Source organism: Salmo trutta, unplaced genomic scaffold, assembly GCF_901001165.1.
Source record: "Salmo trutta unplaced genomic scaffold, fSalTru1.1, whole genome shotgun sequence".
NCBI classification, from domain to species: Eukaryota; Metazoa; Chordata; class Actinopteri; order Salmoniformes; family Salmonidae; genus Salmo; species Salmo trutta.
In genome coordinates, this window is record NW_021822911.1 from 9169713 (window position 1) to 9187248 (window position 17536).

A 17536-nucleotide genomic window follows, 5' to 3' on the forward strand; every position below is an offset into this window, starting at 1 on the left:
ACTCTGAAACCAGGTTAATGGTGTGTATTAGACTCTGAAACCAGGTTAAGTTAATGGTGTGTATTAGACTCTGTAACCAGGTTAATGGTAGATGGTGTGTATTAGACTCTGAAACCAGGTTAATGACAGATGGTGTGTATTAGACTCTGAAACCAGGTTAATGGTGTGTATTAGACTCTGAAACCAGTTTAATGACAGATGGTGTGTATTAGACTCTGAAACCAGGTTAATGGTGTGTATTAGACTCTGTAACCAGGTTAATGGTAGATGGTGTGTATTAGACTCTGAAACCAGGTTAATGACAGATGGTGTGTATTAGACTCTGAAACCAGGTTAATGACAGATGGTGTGTATTAGACTCTGAAACCAGGTTTATGGTGTGTATTAGACTCTGAAACCAGGTTAATGGTGTGTATTAGACTCTGAAACCAGGTTATTGACAGATGGTGTGTATTAGACTCTGAAACCAGGTTAATGACAGATGGTGTGTATTAGACGCTGAAACCAGGTTAATGACAGATGGTGTGTATTAGACTCTGAAACCAGGTTTATGGTGTGTATTAGACTCTGAAACCACGTTAATGGTGTGTATTAGACTCTGTAACTCGGTTAATGACAGGTGGTGTGTATTAGACTCTGAAACCAGGTTTATGGTGTGTATTACACTCTGAAACCAGGTTAATGGTGTGTATTAGACTCTGAAACCAGGTGATTGACAGATGGTGTGTATTAGACTCTGAAACCAGGTTAATGACAGATGGTGTGTATTAGACTCTGAAACCAGGTTTATGGTGTGTATTAGACTCTGAAACCAGGTTAATGGTGTGTATTAGACTCTGAAACCAGGTTAATGACAGATGGTGTGTATTAGACTCTGAAACCAGGTTAATGACGGATGGTGTGTATTGGACTCTGAAACCAGGTTTATGGTGTGTATTAGACTCTGAAACCAGGTTAATGGTGTGTATTAGACTCTGTAACCAGGTTAATGACAGGTGGTGTGTATTAGACTCTGAAACCAGGTTTATGGTGTGTATTACACTCTGAAACCAGGAAAATGGTGTGTATTAGACTCTGAAACCAGGTTAATAACAGATGGTGTGTATTAGACTCTGAAACCAGGTTAATGACGGATGGTGTGTATTAGACTCTGAAACCACGTTAATGGTGTGTATTAGACTCTGAAACCAGGTTAATGACAGATGTTTTGTGCCAAACACTAAAGCATGATATTCTAATAAATCTACCCCCTATTCCCTACGTAGAACACTACTTTAGACCTGGTCAGAAGCACCGTAGTGCACTACGTAGGGAATAGGGAACCATTTGGAACAGAGACCAGTAATTCCCCTGAACATCTTTCTCTTCCTCATCTGGTTTCTTGAACAGCCCTTCACTCCTCCCCTCTTCCTCTTCCTCCCTTTTCATTCTATTCTATCAGCCACACCACCAGCTCACCTCCACACAATCCATTTACAACTTAAAGACACACCTTGGAGTAAATAACAAAGGAAAACTATTACTAGATGAAGTTTAGTGTTGGATTTTTTTATTTCCCATCACCATAAATCATATTTAATCACTGAACTGTAGCAGACCTAACTTCATCTGTTCCTGACTCTGGATAGTGGATTAAAAAGACCATCAATCTCCAATGATATTAAAGTACTATTCTGAACATTACTGATATACTGAGTGGCAAGTCCAGATATCTGCTGGTTTTATTGTTTGGTCAATAGCACCACCTGCTGGACAGGTTTAATGTTGCTGGACTGAGCAGTATGGGAGGATGAAAGATGACACGTTTAGGAACGGTTTCCTGGACATCTACATTGAACACGCTTTTTAGTCCAGGACTAGGATTAATCTGTGTCTGGGAAACCAGTCCATATAGTTTAGTAGAAAGTAAGTGATACCAGCTTGTAGTGGACTGACTAGTCCTGAACCAGCATGACTAGTATCTATGTGGACCCTACTACAGTTTAACCAGCTCAGCTATAGACTACACCAGCGTGACTAGTATCTATGTGGACCCTACTACAGTTTAACCAGCTCAGCTATAGACTACACCAGCATGACTAGTATCTATGTGGACCCTACTACAGTTTAACCAGCTCAGCTATAGACTACACCAGCATGACTAGTATCTATGTGGACCCTACTACAGTTTAACCAGCTCAGCTATAGACTACACCAGCATGACTAGTATCTATGTGGACCCTACTACAGTTTAACCAGCTCAGCTATAGACTACAACAGCATGACTAGTATCTATGTGGACCCTACTACAGTTTAACCAGCTCAGCTATAGACTACACCAGCGTGACTAGTATCTATGTGGACCCTACTACAGTTTAACCAGCTCAGCTATAGACTACACCAGCATGACTAGTATCTATGTGGACCCTACTACAGTTTAACCAGCTCAGCTATAGACTACAACAGCATGACTAGTATCTATGTGGACCCTACTACAGTTTAACCAGCTCAGCTATAGACTACACCAGCGTGACTAGTATCTATGTGGACCCTACTACAGTTTAACCAGCTCAGCTATAGACTACACCAGCGTGACTAGTATCTATGTGGACCCTACTACAGTTTAACCAGCTCAGCTATAGACTACACCAGCGTGACTAGTATCTATGTGGACCCTACTACAGTTTAACCAGCTCAGCTATAGACTACACCAGCATGACTAGTATCTATGTGGACCCTACTACAGTTTAACCAGCTCAGCTATAGACTACACCAGCATGACTAGTATCTATGTGGACCCTACTACAGTTTAACCAGCTCAGCTATAGACTACACCAGCATGACTAGTATCTATGTGGACCCTACTACAGTTTAACCAGCTCAGCAGTACCAGAGAGACTAAACCCAGGATAGAGGGGCTGAGTGAAGGTGGTCTGGACTCTGTGGAGGATGGTCATTGTGTCAGAGACACTGTAGAAGGACAGAGTACCTGCCTTGTGATCCAGGTACACTCCTACTCTGGAGGACTGAGGGCCTGATACTTTAGTCTCAACATTATTGTGTCTGAAACAATAACTACCACTATAGCACTGTAAACTCCAGGACTTGTTATTGAATCCAAATCTATTATCTGACCCTGTTCTGCTGATGTCTTTATATGAGACTGCTGTAATAACATTACCACCAGTCCACTCCACCTCCCAGTAACAGCATCCAGACAGACCCTCTCTACACAGAACCTGGTACTGGTTGGTGAATCTGTCTGGATGGTCAGGATATGGTTGGACTCGGCCTGTACAGGTCACCTTTCTGTTCCCTTCAGACAGAGAGAGGCGTCTGTGTGCTGTGTTTGGGTCCAGTGTGAGCTGACAGGAATCTGGGAGAAGAGCAGAGACCAATGAGGGGAGTCAGAACAATAAGTTAAGTCAGATACTGTATCTACCCTGTCTTTGATTAGAGCACAGCAGAGATCAAACCAGAGAAACATGAGGAGTCAGATAGATACCCAGTCTTTGATTAGATCTACTATTGCTATATATTTCTAGAGGGATTGTTAGGAGTGGCAGTAAAAAGAGACTGTTAGTTACTTCACTATAAAGAGACTCACATTGTAACAACTGTTCTCTGGTCTTGGGCTCTGGAGGCAGAACAACCTCCACTATATTCACTACAGACACACAAACACATTGACAGAGAGAGGGAATGTTATCATCATACCATATTCCACATGTATATGACTAGTAGGGAACTTTCAATGGTCTAAAGTTGATGTTCTGATTGTTTTCAACACACCTGTAGTGGAGATCTTGGTCCATTCTCCTTTAAGGAAGTCTTCTAGTTTCTCTCTCAGTTCAGACACAGTCTTACTCACATCTCCAAAGTACTGAAGAGGACGGACAACGATGCTGGGTAAGTCTGAAGATACACTGATACTGGAGAGAGACTGATAACTCTGGAGAGACAGAGAAACAGAGAGAGAGACAGAGACAGAGACAGAGAGACAGAGACAGAGAGAGACAGAGAGAGACAGAGAAAGACAGAGAAAGACAGAGAAAGACAGAGAAAGACAGAGAGAGGGGGAGAGAGAGGGGGAGAGAGAGAGGGACAGAGGGACACAGAGAGAGGGACACCGAGACCCAGGGGGACACGGACAGAGACACAGAGAGAGGGACACCGAGAGAGACAGAGAGACAGAGAGAGAGAGACACAGAGAGATACAGAGAGAGAGACAGAGGGACACAGAGAGTGGGACACAGAGGGACAGAGAGACACATAAAGAGGGACACAGAGAGACAGAGGGACAGAGAGACAGAGGGACAGAGAGAGACAGAGGGACAGAGAGGGACAAAGAGAGAGAGGAGGGACAGAGAGAGAGAGGAGGGACAGAGAGAGAGAGAGGAGGGACAGAGAGAGAGAGGAGGGACAGAGAGAGAGAGAGGAGGGACAGAGAGAGAGAGAGAGAGAGAGAGAGAGAGAGAGGGACAGAGAAAGAGAGAGAGGGACAGGGAGAGAGGGACAGAGAGAGAGAGAGAGAGAGAGAGAGAGAGAGAGAGAGAGAGAGAGGGACAGAGAGGGACAGAGAGAGAGAGAGAGAGAGAGAGAGGGACAGAGAGCGGAAGAGAGGCGAGAGAGGGACAGAGAGGGACAGAGAGGAGAGAGAGGACAGGAGGACGCGAGAGAGAGGACAGGACCAGGAGAGAGACATAGGGACAGGAGAGAGAGAGAGCTAGGGGACAGAGAAGATGAGATGCGGAGGGGGACAGAGAGGGACAGAGAGAGAGAGAGGGACAGAGAGAGAGAGGGGGACAGAGAGAGAGAGAGACGGACAGAGAGAGAGAGAGAGACAGAGAGAGAGAGAGGGACAGAAAAAGAGACGGACAGAGAGAGAGAGAGAGAGAGAGGGACAGAGAGATAGCAGTTAGTTGATAGTATCTCTTCTTGCAAATTCATCTTCTGCACATCTATCATTCCAGTGTTTAATTGCTAAATTGTAATTATTTCGCCACCACGGCCTATTTATTAACTTACCTCCTTTATCTTACCTCATTTGCACAACTGTATATAGACTTTTCTATTGTGTTATTGACTGTACGTTTGTTTATTCCACGTGTAACTCTGTGTTGTTGTTTGTCACACTGCTTTGCTTTAGCTTGGCCAGGTCGCAGTTGTAAATGAGAACTTGTTCTCAACTGGACTACCTGGTTAAATAAAGGACTTGTTCTCAACTAGCCTACCTGGTTAAATAAAGGACTTGTTCTCAACTAGCCACCTGGTTAAATGAGAACTTGTTCTCAACTGGCCTACCTGGTTAAATAAAGGACTTGTTCTCAACTAGCCTACCTGGTTAAATAAAGGACTTGTTCTCAACTAGCCACCTGGTTAAATGAGAACTTGTTCTCAACTGGCCTACCTGGCTAAATAAAGGACTTGTTCTCAACTAGCCTACCTGGTTAAATAAAGGACTTGTTCTCAACTAGCCACCTGGTTAAATGAGAACTTGTTCTCAACTGGCCTACCTGGCTAAATAAAGGACTTGTTCTCAACTAGCCTACCTGGTTAAATAAAGGACTTGTTCTCAACTAGCCACCTGGTTAAATGAGAACTTGTTCTCAACTGGCCTACCTGGCTAAATAAAGGACTTGTTCTCAACTAGCCTACCTGGTTAAATAAAGGACTTGTTCTCAACTAGCCACCTGGTTAAATGAGAACTTGTTCTCAACTGGCCTACCTGGCTAAATAAAGGACTTGTTCTCAACTAGCCTACCTGGTTAAATAAAGGACTTGTTCTCAACTAGCCACCTGGTTAAATGAGAACTTGTTCTCAACTGGCCTACCTGGCTAAATAAAGGACTTGTTCTCTACTAGCCTACCTGGTTAAATAAAGGACTTGTTCTCAACTAGCCACCTGGTTAAATGAGAACTTGTTCTCAACTGGCCTACCTGGCTAAATAAAGGACTTGTTCTCAACTAGCCTACCTGGTTAAATAAAGGACTTGTTCTCAACTAGCCACCTGGTTAAATGAGAACTTGTTCTCAACTGGCCTACCTGGCTAAATAAAGGTGAAATAAAATAAACAGTAATGGCATTACCCTGCAACACAGAGAAAACATGATGAACAGTCTGTCATTGTAGAAAACGGACAACCCCTCCCCAACTCCCAGGTCAACCCGAGCCAATCAGCTATTGGTGTCCAGGACTCCACGTAATACCCTCCACTGGATGACCCCTGACCTTTCCAGCACTGGGAGCTGATAGAGCACCCTCCACCTATACCCTGCCATGCTCTCAGCCCCCACAACCCCCTGCCTCTGATGCCCCTTCCCTCCCGCTAAGCCCACCTCCGTACGGTACAGTCCTCTGTGCTGCTTTGAGTCAGAACGCTGCCACCCTGCTCTCCAGGTCCACCAAACCCAGTGATCAGTGGTTCCTCCCAGACCCACGGCCCAGGCACCACCCCCCCTCCTCTCGTGTGGGTCTCAGCAGCTGCCAGGCCCTCAGTACTGCAGCATAGAAATCAGAGACCCCTGTTGTATTGAGTCTCTCCGGCCGCATGATGAAGAGCTGCTGATCCAGCCACAAACCCAATTCAGTTTTCCCTAAATGGCACCAAAAAATAACTACCTTTTAATTTACCACTAAAACCTCTTCTTAGGGCCAAGCCATAAAAAAATATATTATAATAATAACTGGTTTACGTTTTAACTACCAACAATTGGTAAAAACTTTCCCCTTTCGGAAACAATGGGACGACCTCAGAGTTGACAAGGTAAAACTCTGTTGTTCTGCCGCTGAACAAGGCAGTTAACCCACTGGTCCCCAGGAGGACGTCATTGTAAATAGAATTTGTTCTTAACTGACCTGCCTAGTTAAATAAAGGTTTCATTAAAAAGTCTGGCAATAACTTAACTTTTCATTATTTAGACAGACTCCTCTAAATAATAAATATAATAAAATAAAAACAGTTAAATGCTAAGTACTATACATAGGTTATATTAAAAAATAACAATAGACCCTATTTAGTACTATAATGGTATTTACTAACATAATATTATTACTATAATAGTTTCTAAAGGGGTTCTAGGCTACCCTACCCTAGAATTAGGGTTCAGGATAAAACAGGTTATACGTAGGGTTAGAGTTTCTGTAAAGCACTTTGTGACATCTGCTGATGTAAAAAGGTCTTTATAAATACATTAGATTGATTGTTAGGTTCAGGGTATTTAAAGAGATAAACTGTATGTGTTTATATCTCTCTTGCTCCCCCCTGTGGTCTTCTGTGGGAACTACATACCTCATTCACCACACTTGATAGGCTCATAATCTGAGGTAGCAACTGAGTCAGAGCTACAAATCAATGATCTCCACCTATCCATTAGGTTTACAACTCAGTGAACCTGCGCAGCATTCTCTCTATTTGATGTCTACGAACCAACAGATTACAACGATTATCATATTACCCAGCAGCCATTTAGAAACAAATAAAAAAGGTTATTTATTTTTTTCTTCTTCTGACTGTTTAAATCGGCCACATCTTGAAAAAGAGAACAGGGACATGCGATTTGTTGAGAATTTACACCTTTTTATATATACAAAATAAATATATACAGTTAACCATGACCAGAACATGTTTAACGTTTGAAGGCTTTGCGCCAACCATCCCTGTAAGACACTACAATCTATAACCAGGTGAACAGTGAGCTTCCTCACCAGGTAGCTGTAACCTAGTTAATAATAAGTTACCTGAGGTAAACCTACAAGGATAGTTAATAATAAGTTACCTGAGGTAAACCTACAAGGTTAGTTAATAATAAGTTACCTGAGGTAAACTTACAAGGTTAGTTAATAATAAGTTACCTGAGGTAAACCTACCAGGATAGTTAATAATAAGTTACCTGAGGTAAACCTACAAGGATAGTTAATAATAAGTTACCTGAGGTAAACCTACAAGGATAGTTAATAATAAGTTACCTGAGGTAAACCTACAAGGATAGTTAATAATAAGTTACCTGAGGTAAACCTACAAGGATAGTTAATAATAAGTTACCTGAGGTAAACCTACAAGGATAGTTAATAATAAGTTACCTGAGGTAAACCTACAAGGTTAGTTAATAATAAGTTACCTGAGGTAAACCTACAAGGATTAGTTAATAATAAGTTACCTGAGGTAAACCTACAAGGATAGTTAATAATAAGTTACCTGAGGTAAACCTACAAGGATAGTTAAATAAGTTACCTGAGGTAAACCTACAAGGATAGTTAATAATAAGTTACCTGAGGTAAACCTACAAGGATAGTTAATAATAAGTTACCTGAGGTAAACCTACAAGGATAGTTAATAATAAGTTACCTGAGGTAAACCTACAAGGATAGTTAATAATAAGTTAACTGAGGTAAACCTACAAGGATAGTTAATAATAAGTTACCTGAGGTAAACCTACAAGGATAGTTAATAATAAGTTACCTGAGGTAAACCTACAAGGATAGTTAATAATAAGTTACCGAGGTAAACCTACAAGGATAGTTAATAATAAGTTACCTGAGGTAAACCTACAAGGTTAGTTTATAATAAGTTACCTGAGGTAAACCTACAAGGATAGTTAATAATAAGTTACCTGAGGTAAACCTACAAGGATAGTTAATAATAAGTTACCTGAGGTAAACCTACAAGAATAGTTAATAATAAGTTACCTGAGGTAAACCTACAAGGATAGTTAATAATAAGTTACCTGAGGTAAACCTACAAGGATAGTTAATAATAAGTTACCTGAGGTAAACCTACAAGGATAGTTAATAATAAGTTACCTGAGGTAAACCTACAAGGATAGTTAATAATAAGTTACCTGAGGTAAACCTACCAGGATAGTTAATAATAAGTTAACTGAGGTAAACCTACCAGGATAGTTAATAATAAGTTACCTGAGGTAAACCTACAAGGATAGTTAATAATAAGTTACCTGAGGTAAACCTACAAGGATAGTTAATAATAAGTTACCTGAGGTAAACCTACAAGGATAGTTAATAATAAGTTACCTGAGGTAAACCTACAAGGATAGTTAATAATAAGTTACCTGAGGTAAACCTACAAGGTTAGTTAATAATAAGTTACCTGAGGTAAACCTACAAGGTTAGTTAATAATAAGTTACCTGAGGTAAACCTACAAGGATAGTTAATAATAAGTTACCTGAGGTAAACCTACAAGGATAGTTAATAATAAGTTACCTGAGGTAAACCTACAAGGTTAGTTAATAATAAGTTACCTAAGGTAAACGTACAAGGATAGTTAATAATAAGTTACCTGAGGTAAACCTACAAGGTTAGTTAATAATAAGTTACCTGAGGTAAACCTACAAGGTTAGTTAATAATAAGTTACCTGAGGTAAACCTACAAGGATAGTTAATAATAAGTTACCTGAGGTAAACCTACAAGGATAGTTAATAATAAGTTACCTGAGGTAAACCTACAAGGATAGTTAATAATAAGTTACCTGAGGTAAACCTACAAGAATAGTTAATACTAAGTTACCTGAGGTAAACCTACAAGAATAGTTAATAATAAGTTACCTGAGGTAAACCTACAAGGATAGTTAATAATAAGTTACCTGAGGTAAACCTACAAGGATATTTCATAATAAGTTACCTGAGGTAAACCTACAAGGATAGTTCATAATAAGTTACCTGAGGTAAACCTACAAGGATAGTTAATAATCAGTTACCTGAGGTAAACCTACAAGGATAGTTAATAATAAGTTACCTGAGGTAAACCTACAAGGATAGTTAATAATAAGTTACCTGAGGTAAATCTACAAGGATAGTTAATAATAAGTTACCTGAGGTAAACCTACAAGGATAGTTAATAATAAGTTACCTGAGGTAAACCTACAAGGATAGTTAATAATAAGTTACCTGAAGTAAACCTACAAGGATAGTTAATAATAAGTTACCTGAGGTAAACCTACAAGGATAGTTAATAATAAGTTACCTGAGGTAAACCTACAAGGATAGTTAATAATAAGTTACCTGAGGTAAACCTACAAGGATAGTTAATAATAAGTTACCTGAGGTAAACCTACAATGTTAGTTAATAATAGGTTACCTGAGGTAAACCTACAAGGTTAGTTAATAATAAGTTACCTGAGGTAAACCTACAAGGATAGTTAATAATAAGTTACCTGAGGTAAACCTACAAGGATAGTTAATAATAAGTTACCTGAGGTAAACCTACAAGGATAGTTAATAATAAGTTACCTGAAGTAAACCTACAAGGATAGTTAATAATAAGTTACCTGAGGTAAACCTACAAGGATAGTTAATAATAAGTTACCTGAGGTAAACCTACAAGAATAGTTAATACTAAGTTACCTGAGGTAAACCTACAAGAATAGTTAATAATAAGTTACCTGAGGTAAACCTACAAGGATAGTTAATAATAAGTTACCTGAGGTAAACCTACAAGGATATTTCATAATAAGTTACCTGAGGTAAACCTACAAGGATAGTTAATAATAAGTTACCTGAGGTAAACCTACAAGGATAGTTAATAATAAGTTACCTGAGGTAAACCTACAAGGATAGTTAATAATAAGTTACCTGAGGTAAACCTACAAGGTAGTTAATAATAAGTTACCTGAGGTAAACCTACAAGGATAGTTAATAATAAGTTACCTGAGGTAAACCTACAAGGATAGTTAATAATCAGTTACCTGAGGTAAACCTACAAGGATAGTTAATAATAAGTTACCTGAGGTAAACCTACAAGGATAGTTAATAATAAGTTACCTGAGGTAAACCCACTACCCCCATTCCACTACTTTGACCCTATCTGCTCCTGCACCAGACCAACTAACCCTACACTCATTAAAACCCACTACCCCATTCCACTACTTTGACCCTATCTGCTCCTGCACCAGACCAACTAACCCTACACTCATTAAAACCCACTACCCCATTCCACTACTTTGACCCTATCTGCTCCTGCACCAGACCAACTAACCCCTACACTCGTTAAAACCCACTACCCCATTCCACTACTTTGACCCTATCTGCTCCTGCACCAGGCCAACTAACCCTACACTCATTAAAACCCACTACCCCATTCCACTACTTTGACCCTATCTGCTCCTGCACCAGGCCAACTAACCCTACACTCATTAAAACCCACTACCCCATTCCACTACTTTGACCCTATCTGCTCCTGCACCAGGCCAACTAACCCTACACTCATTAAAACCCACTACCCCATTCCACTACTTTGACCCTATCTGCTCCTGCACCAGGCCAACTAACCCTACACTCATTAAAACCCACTACCCCCATTCCACTACTTTGACCCTATCTGCTCCTGCACCAGGCCAACTAACCCTACACTCATTAAAACCCACTACCCCATTCCACTACTTTGACCCTATCTGCTCCTGCACCAGGCCAACTAACCCTACACTCATTAAAACCCACTACCCATTCCACTACTTTGACCCTATCTGCTCCTGCACCAGGCCAACTAACCCTACACTCATTAAAACCCACTACCCCATTCCACTACTTTGACCCTATCTGCTCCTGCACCAGGCCAACTAACCCTACACTCATTAAAACCCACTACCCCCATTCCACTACTTTGACCCTATCTGCTCCTGCACCAGGCCAACGGCCTGGGAGGACGGGACACCACCACTCAACACACCCTGGAACTCTTCTGAAGTCAAATCTAGTATGACCAAATACTTCTCTGCAGCTGCCACCAAAACACATTTTCTTTCTGTGATTTACATTCCATTTCTGCGGTACAGTTGATAACCATTTGCTATGAACACTAAGAAGCCAACCTTACTGAAGCATATATCACTGGTTGGCCCATCCCTCTGTGCTGTCACAGATCTACTACTCACAGGGATCCTCTCAGGATCCCTCAGCCTTGACCCATCCTCCTCTACTTTCTCCACTGCCTCAGCAGTGACAACCTGTTCCCAACAGTGGGGTCAGTGGGATTGGATAGGGGCCCCTCTACCTCTCTCTCTCTCTCTCTCTCTGACTGGAGGAGACAGGTGAAATGGTGTGTCTCCTCTGGTCAACAATACTCACCTTGAAAGACTCCACAGCCTGTTGGAGCTCCTTCAGCTCCTTCTCTCTCTCCTGGAATCTCTGCTGGACCTTCTGCTGACTCATCCCCAGCTGCCTCTGTGGAGAATCACTCTTCAATGAGCTGTCAAGCTTTATTAGTCCAGTAGATCAATAGTATAGTAATGTGACATAGGGCCCATAGAGAGGAAGGTCTAAAAAATGGATGGTCCATTTACTAAATGATATTTATTTGTTGCTATGTGAATGATTATAGTTTGTATGGTAGGACTACATGTATCAACAGGTTGAGACTGAACTTTGGACTCATAAAAGGCCATTCAGAATGATAATAGTGTTTGACATTATAAAATGGTGATACATCTGGAGAATCTGGGTTAACATATCAATATACTCAAGGTTTGTGTTCATATTTGTTCTGCTGAGGATCCATTTATTTCAATGATCTCATGTTCAAACAGCCTTAGTTCCTACTGTATCTTTAATTCTTTGTTTATCAGACAGTCACCAACAAGTTGTTCTGGTCTTACCTGTTTCTCAGTCCTCTCTGCTGCAGCTGACACTGTATCATGGCCTTTATGTTCATCCATCAAACACTGATAACAGATACACTGCTGATCGGTACGACAGTAAACCTCCAGCAGTTTGTCATGATGAGAGCAGATCTTCTCCTGTAGTTGTGCGGTGGCTTTGACCAGCTTGTGCTTCTTCAAAGCAGGAGATTCATAGTGAGATTGGAGGTGAGTCTCACAGTAAGAAGCCAGACACACCAGACAGGACATGAGGGCTTTCTGCTTTCTGGTCCCAGTGCAGACATCACATGCCACATCTCTAGGTCCAGCATAGCACAGAGCAGGAGGGGGAGCAGCCTGGAGTCCTGTCTTCCTCAGTTTCTCCACCACCTCAGCCAACATGTTATTTTTACTCAGCGTAGGCCTCGGACTGAAGGTCTGTCTGCACTGAGGACAGCTATAGACCCCTTTCAGAACATCCTGATCCCAGCAGCCCTCAATACAGCTTCTACAGTAACTGTGTCCACAGGCAGTAGTGACCGGCTCCTTCAGTAGATCCAGACAGACAGAACAACAGAACTGGTCCTGGTCCAGCAGAACTCCCTGCTGAGCCATTTGGACGGTTGTTCACTCTCACACAGACAGACGACACAGAGACTCAGATCAGTTTCGTTTCCTCAGAAGAGAGTTTGTGAAGGGGGATGGACTTCCTGGTTCTGCCAGAGGGGTGGGGTTATAGGGAGGGAGGGAGGAAGAGAGAGAGGAACTGCATGCAACAGCAAGAGGGAGACAAATAATTTTGTTCCAATGTTAGAGCCCTTAACATGGAACAAATGACATAATGAATCTTAAAATGTGAGTTGCTGGAATATATGAAGGTTAACAGTTTCTATGAAGTACGTATGTATCATTATATTAATGACCTTTATAATGCCTTATAAATCAATAAGTCCTGAGGAGGTGTGATATATGGTTATTATACAGAACCACGGCTAAGGGCTGTTCTTAGACAAGACACAACACGGATTGAGAATTATCTAACACTTTCAACAATACAATCACATTTTATTTTATTGGTTTCATACACATATTTATCAGATGTTATTGTGGGTGAAGGGAAATGCTTGTGTTCCCAGCTCCAACAGTGCAGTAATATCTAACAATGCTTGTGTTCCTAGCTCACAGAGGGCAAATCTAAAAAGTCAATGAAAATATTAGGACAAGCAATGATATATATATATATATATATATATATATATATATATATATATATATATATATATATATATATATATATATATATATATATATATATATATATATATATATATATACTGTGTACTGTGATGTGATGCATAGACAATTTGGAGTACATCTGTAGTATATCTGAAGAATAGTAGATGTACAGTAGTAGTTATATAGGATGAACCATGACTAGAATACAGTATATACATATGAAGTAGACAGTAGTAGTTATATAGGATGAACCAGGACTAGAATACAGTATATACATATGAAGTGGACAGCAGTAGTTATATAGAATACAGTATATACATATGAAGTTGACAGCAGTAGTTATATAGAATACAGTATATACATATGAAGTGGACAGCAGTAGTTATATAGAATACAGTATATACATATGAAGTGGACAGCAGTAGTTATATAGGATGAACCAGGACTAGAATACAGTATATACATATGAAGTGGACAGCAGGAGTTATATAGGATGAACCAGGACTAGAATACAGTATATACATATGAAGTGGACAGCAGTAGTTATATAGGATGAACCAGGACTGGAAAACAGTATATACATATGAAGTGGACAGCAGTAGTTATATAGAATACAGTATATACATATGAAGTGGACAGCAGTAGTTATATAGGATGAACCAGGACTAGAATACAGTATGTACATATGAAGTGGACAGCAGTAGTTATATAGAATACAGTATATACATATGAAGTGGACAGCAGTAGTTATATGGGATGAACCAGGACTAGAGTACAGTATATACATATGAAGTGGACAGCAGTAGTTATATAGGATGAACCAGGACTAGAATACAGTATATACATATGAAGTGGACAGCAGTAGTTATATAGAATACAGTATATACATATGAAGTGGACAGCAGTAGTTATATAGGATGAACCAGGACTAGAGTACAGTATATACATATGAAGTAGACAGCAGTAGTTATATAGAATACAGTATATACATATGAAGTGGACAGCAGTAGTTATATAGAATACAGTATATACATATGAAGTAGACAGCAGTAGTTATATAGAATACAGTATATACATATGAAGTGGACAGCAGTAGTTATATAGAATACAGTATATACATATGAAGTGGACAGCAGTAGTTACATAGAATACAGTATATACATATGAAGTAGACAGCAGTAGTTATATAGAATACAGTATATACATATGAAGTGGACAGCAGTAGTTATATAGAATACAGTATATACATATGAAGTAGACAGCAGTAGTTATATAGGATGAACCAGGACTAGAGTACAGTATATACATATGAAGTAGACAGCAGTAGTTATATATAATACAGTATATACATATGAAGTGGACAGCAGTAGTTATATAGAATACAGTATATACAAATGAAGTAGTAGGCCTCGGACTGAAGGTCTGTCTGCACTGAGGACAGCTATAGACCCCTTTCAGAACATCCTGATCCCAGCAGCCCTCAATATAGCTCCTACAGTAACTGTGTCCACAGGGGATGGTGACTGGTTCCTTCAGTAGATCCAGACAGACAGAACAACAGAACTGGTCCTGGTCCAGCAGAACTCCCTGTTGAGCCATTTGGACGGTTGTTCACTCTCACACAGACAGACGACACAGAGATAGTTAATAATAAGTTACCTGAGGTAAACCTACAAGGTTAGTTAATAATAAGTTACCTGAGGTAAACTTACAAGGTTAGTTAATAATAAGTTACCTGAGGTAAACCTACCAGGATAGTTAATAATAAGTTACCTGAGGTAAACCTACAAGGATAGTTAATAATAAGTTACCTGAGGTAAACCTACAAGGATAGTTAATAATAAGTTACCTGAGGTAAACCTACAAGGATAGTTAATAATAAGTTACCTGAGGTAAACCTACAAGGATAGTTAATAATAAGTTACCTGAGGTAAACCTACAAGGATAGTTAATAATAAGTTACCTGAGGTAAACCTACAAGGTTAGTTAATAATAAGTTACCTGAGGTAAACCTACAAGGTTAGTTAATAATAAGTTACCTGAGGTAAACCTACAAGGATAGTTAATAATAAGTTACCTGAGGTAAACCTACAAGGATAGTTAATAATAAGTTACCTGAGGTAAACCTACAAGGATAGTTAATAATAAGTTACCTGAGGTAAACCTACAAGGATAGTTAATAATAAGTTACCTGAGGTAAACCTACAAGGATAGTTAATAATAAGTTACCTGAGGTAAACCTACAAGGATAGTTAATAATAAGTTACCTGAGGTAAACCTACAAGGATAGTTAATAATAAGTTACCTGAGGTAAACCTACAAGGATAGTTAATAATAAGTTACCTGAGGTAAACCTACAAGGATAGTTAATAATAAGTTACCCGAGGTAAACCTACAAGGATAGTTAATAATAAGTTACCTGAGGTAAACCTACAAGGTTAGTTTATAATAAGTTACCTGAGGTAAACCTACAAGGATAGTTAATAATAAGTTACCTGAGGTAAACCTACAAGGATAGTTAATAATAAGTTACCTGAGGTAAACCTACAAGAATAGTTAATAATAAGTTACCTGAGGTAAACCTACAAGGATAGTTAATAATAAGTTACCTGAGGTAAACCTACAAGGATAGTTAATAATAAGTTACCTGAGGTAAACCTACAAGGATAGTTAATAATAAGTTACCTGAGGTAAACCTACAAGGATAGTTAATAATAAGTTACCTGAGGTAAACCTACAAGGATAGTTAATAATAAGTTACCTGAGGTAAACCTACCAGGATAGTTAATAATAAGTTACCTGAGGTAAACCTACAAGGATAGTTAATAATAAGTTACCTGAGGTAAACCTACAAGGATAGTTAATAATAAGTTACCTGAGGTAAACCTACAAGGATAGTTAATAATAAGTTACCTGAGGTAAACCTACAAGGATAGTTAATAATAAGTTACCTGAGGTAAACCTACAAGGTTAGTTAATAATAAGTTACCTGAGGTAAACCTACAAGGTTAGTTAATAATAAGTTACCTGAGGTAAACCTACAAGGATAGTTAATAATAAGTTACCTGAGGTAAACCTACAAGGATAGTTAATAATAAGTTACCTGAGGTAAACCTACAAGGTTAGTTAATAATAAGTTACCTAAGGTAAACGTACAAGGATAGTTAATAATAAGTTACCTGAGGTAAACCTACAAGGTTAGTTAATAATAAGTTACCTGAGGTAAACCTACAAGGTTAGTTAATAATAAGTTACCTGAGGTAAACCTACAAGGATAGTTAATAATAAGTTACCTGAGGTAAACCTACAAGGATAGTTAATAATAAGTTACCTGAGGTAAACCTACAAGGATAGTTAATAATAAGTTACCTGAGGTAAACCTACAAGAATAGTTAATACTAAGTTACCTGAGGTAAACCTACAAGAATAGTTAATAATAAGTTACCTGAGGTAAACCTACAAGGATAGTTAATAATAAGTTACCTGAGGTAAACCTACAAGGATATTTCATAATAAGTTACCTGAGGTAAACCTACAAGGATAGTTCATAATAAGTTACCTGAGGTAAACCTACAAGGATAGTTAATAATCAGTTACCTGAGGTAAACCTACAAGGATAGTTAATAATAAGTTACCTGAGGTAAACCTACAAGGATAGTTAATAATAAGTTACCTGAGGTAAATCTACAAGGATAGTTAATAATAAGTTACCTGAGGTAAACCTACAAGGAT

General features: G+C 39.3%; 2 protein-coding genes across 2 annotated transcripts in view; one reads left to right on the forward strand and one right to left on the reverse strand.

Annotated features, from left to right (window-relative positions):
- Nucleotides 1-17536, forward strand: part of LOC115186351 (NACHT, LRR and PYD domains-containing protein 12-like) — a gene marked incomplete at both ends in the record, with an annotated part of 347545 nt that overhangs the window by 260322 nt on the left and 69687 nt on the right. The window lies entirely within an intron of this gene.
- LOC115186357 (E3 ubiquitin/ISG15 ligase TRIM25-like) lies at nt 11738-13818 on the reverse strand. Its single transcript, XM_029746023.1, has 2 exons — nt 12587-13818; nt 11738-12155 (listed from the first exon to the last, which is right to left on the reverse strand). The coding sequence occupies exons 1-2, from the start codon at nt 13181-13183 to the stop codon at nt 11982-11984; spliced, it is 771 nt and encodes a 256-aa protein (XP_029601883.1). The 5' UTR covers nt 13184-13818; the 3' UTR covers nt 11738-11981.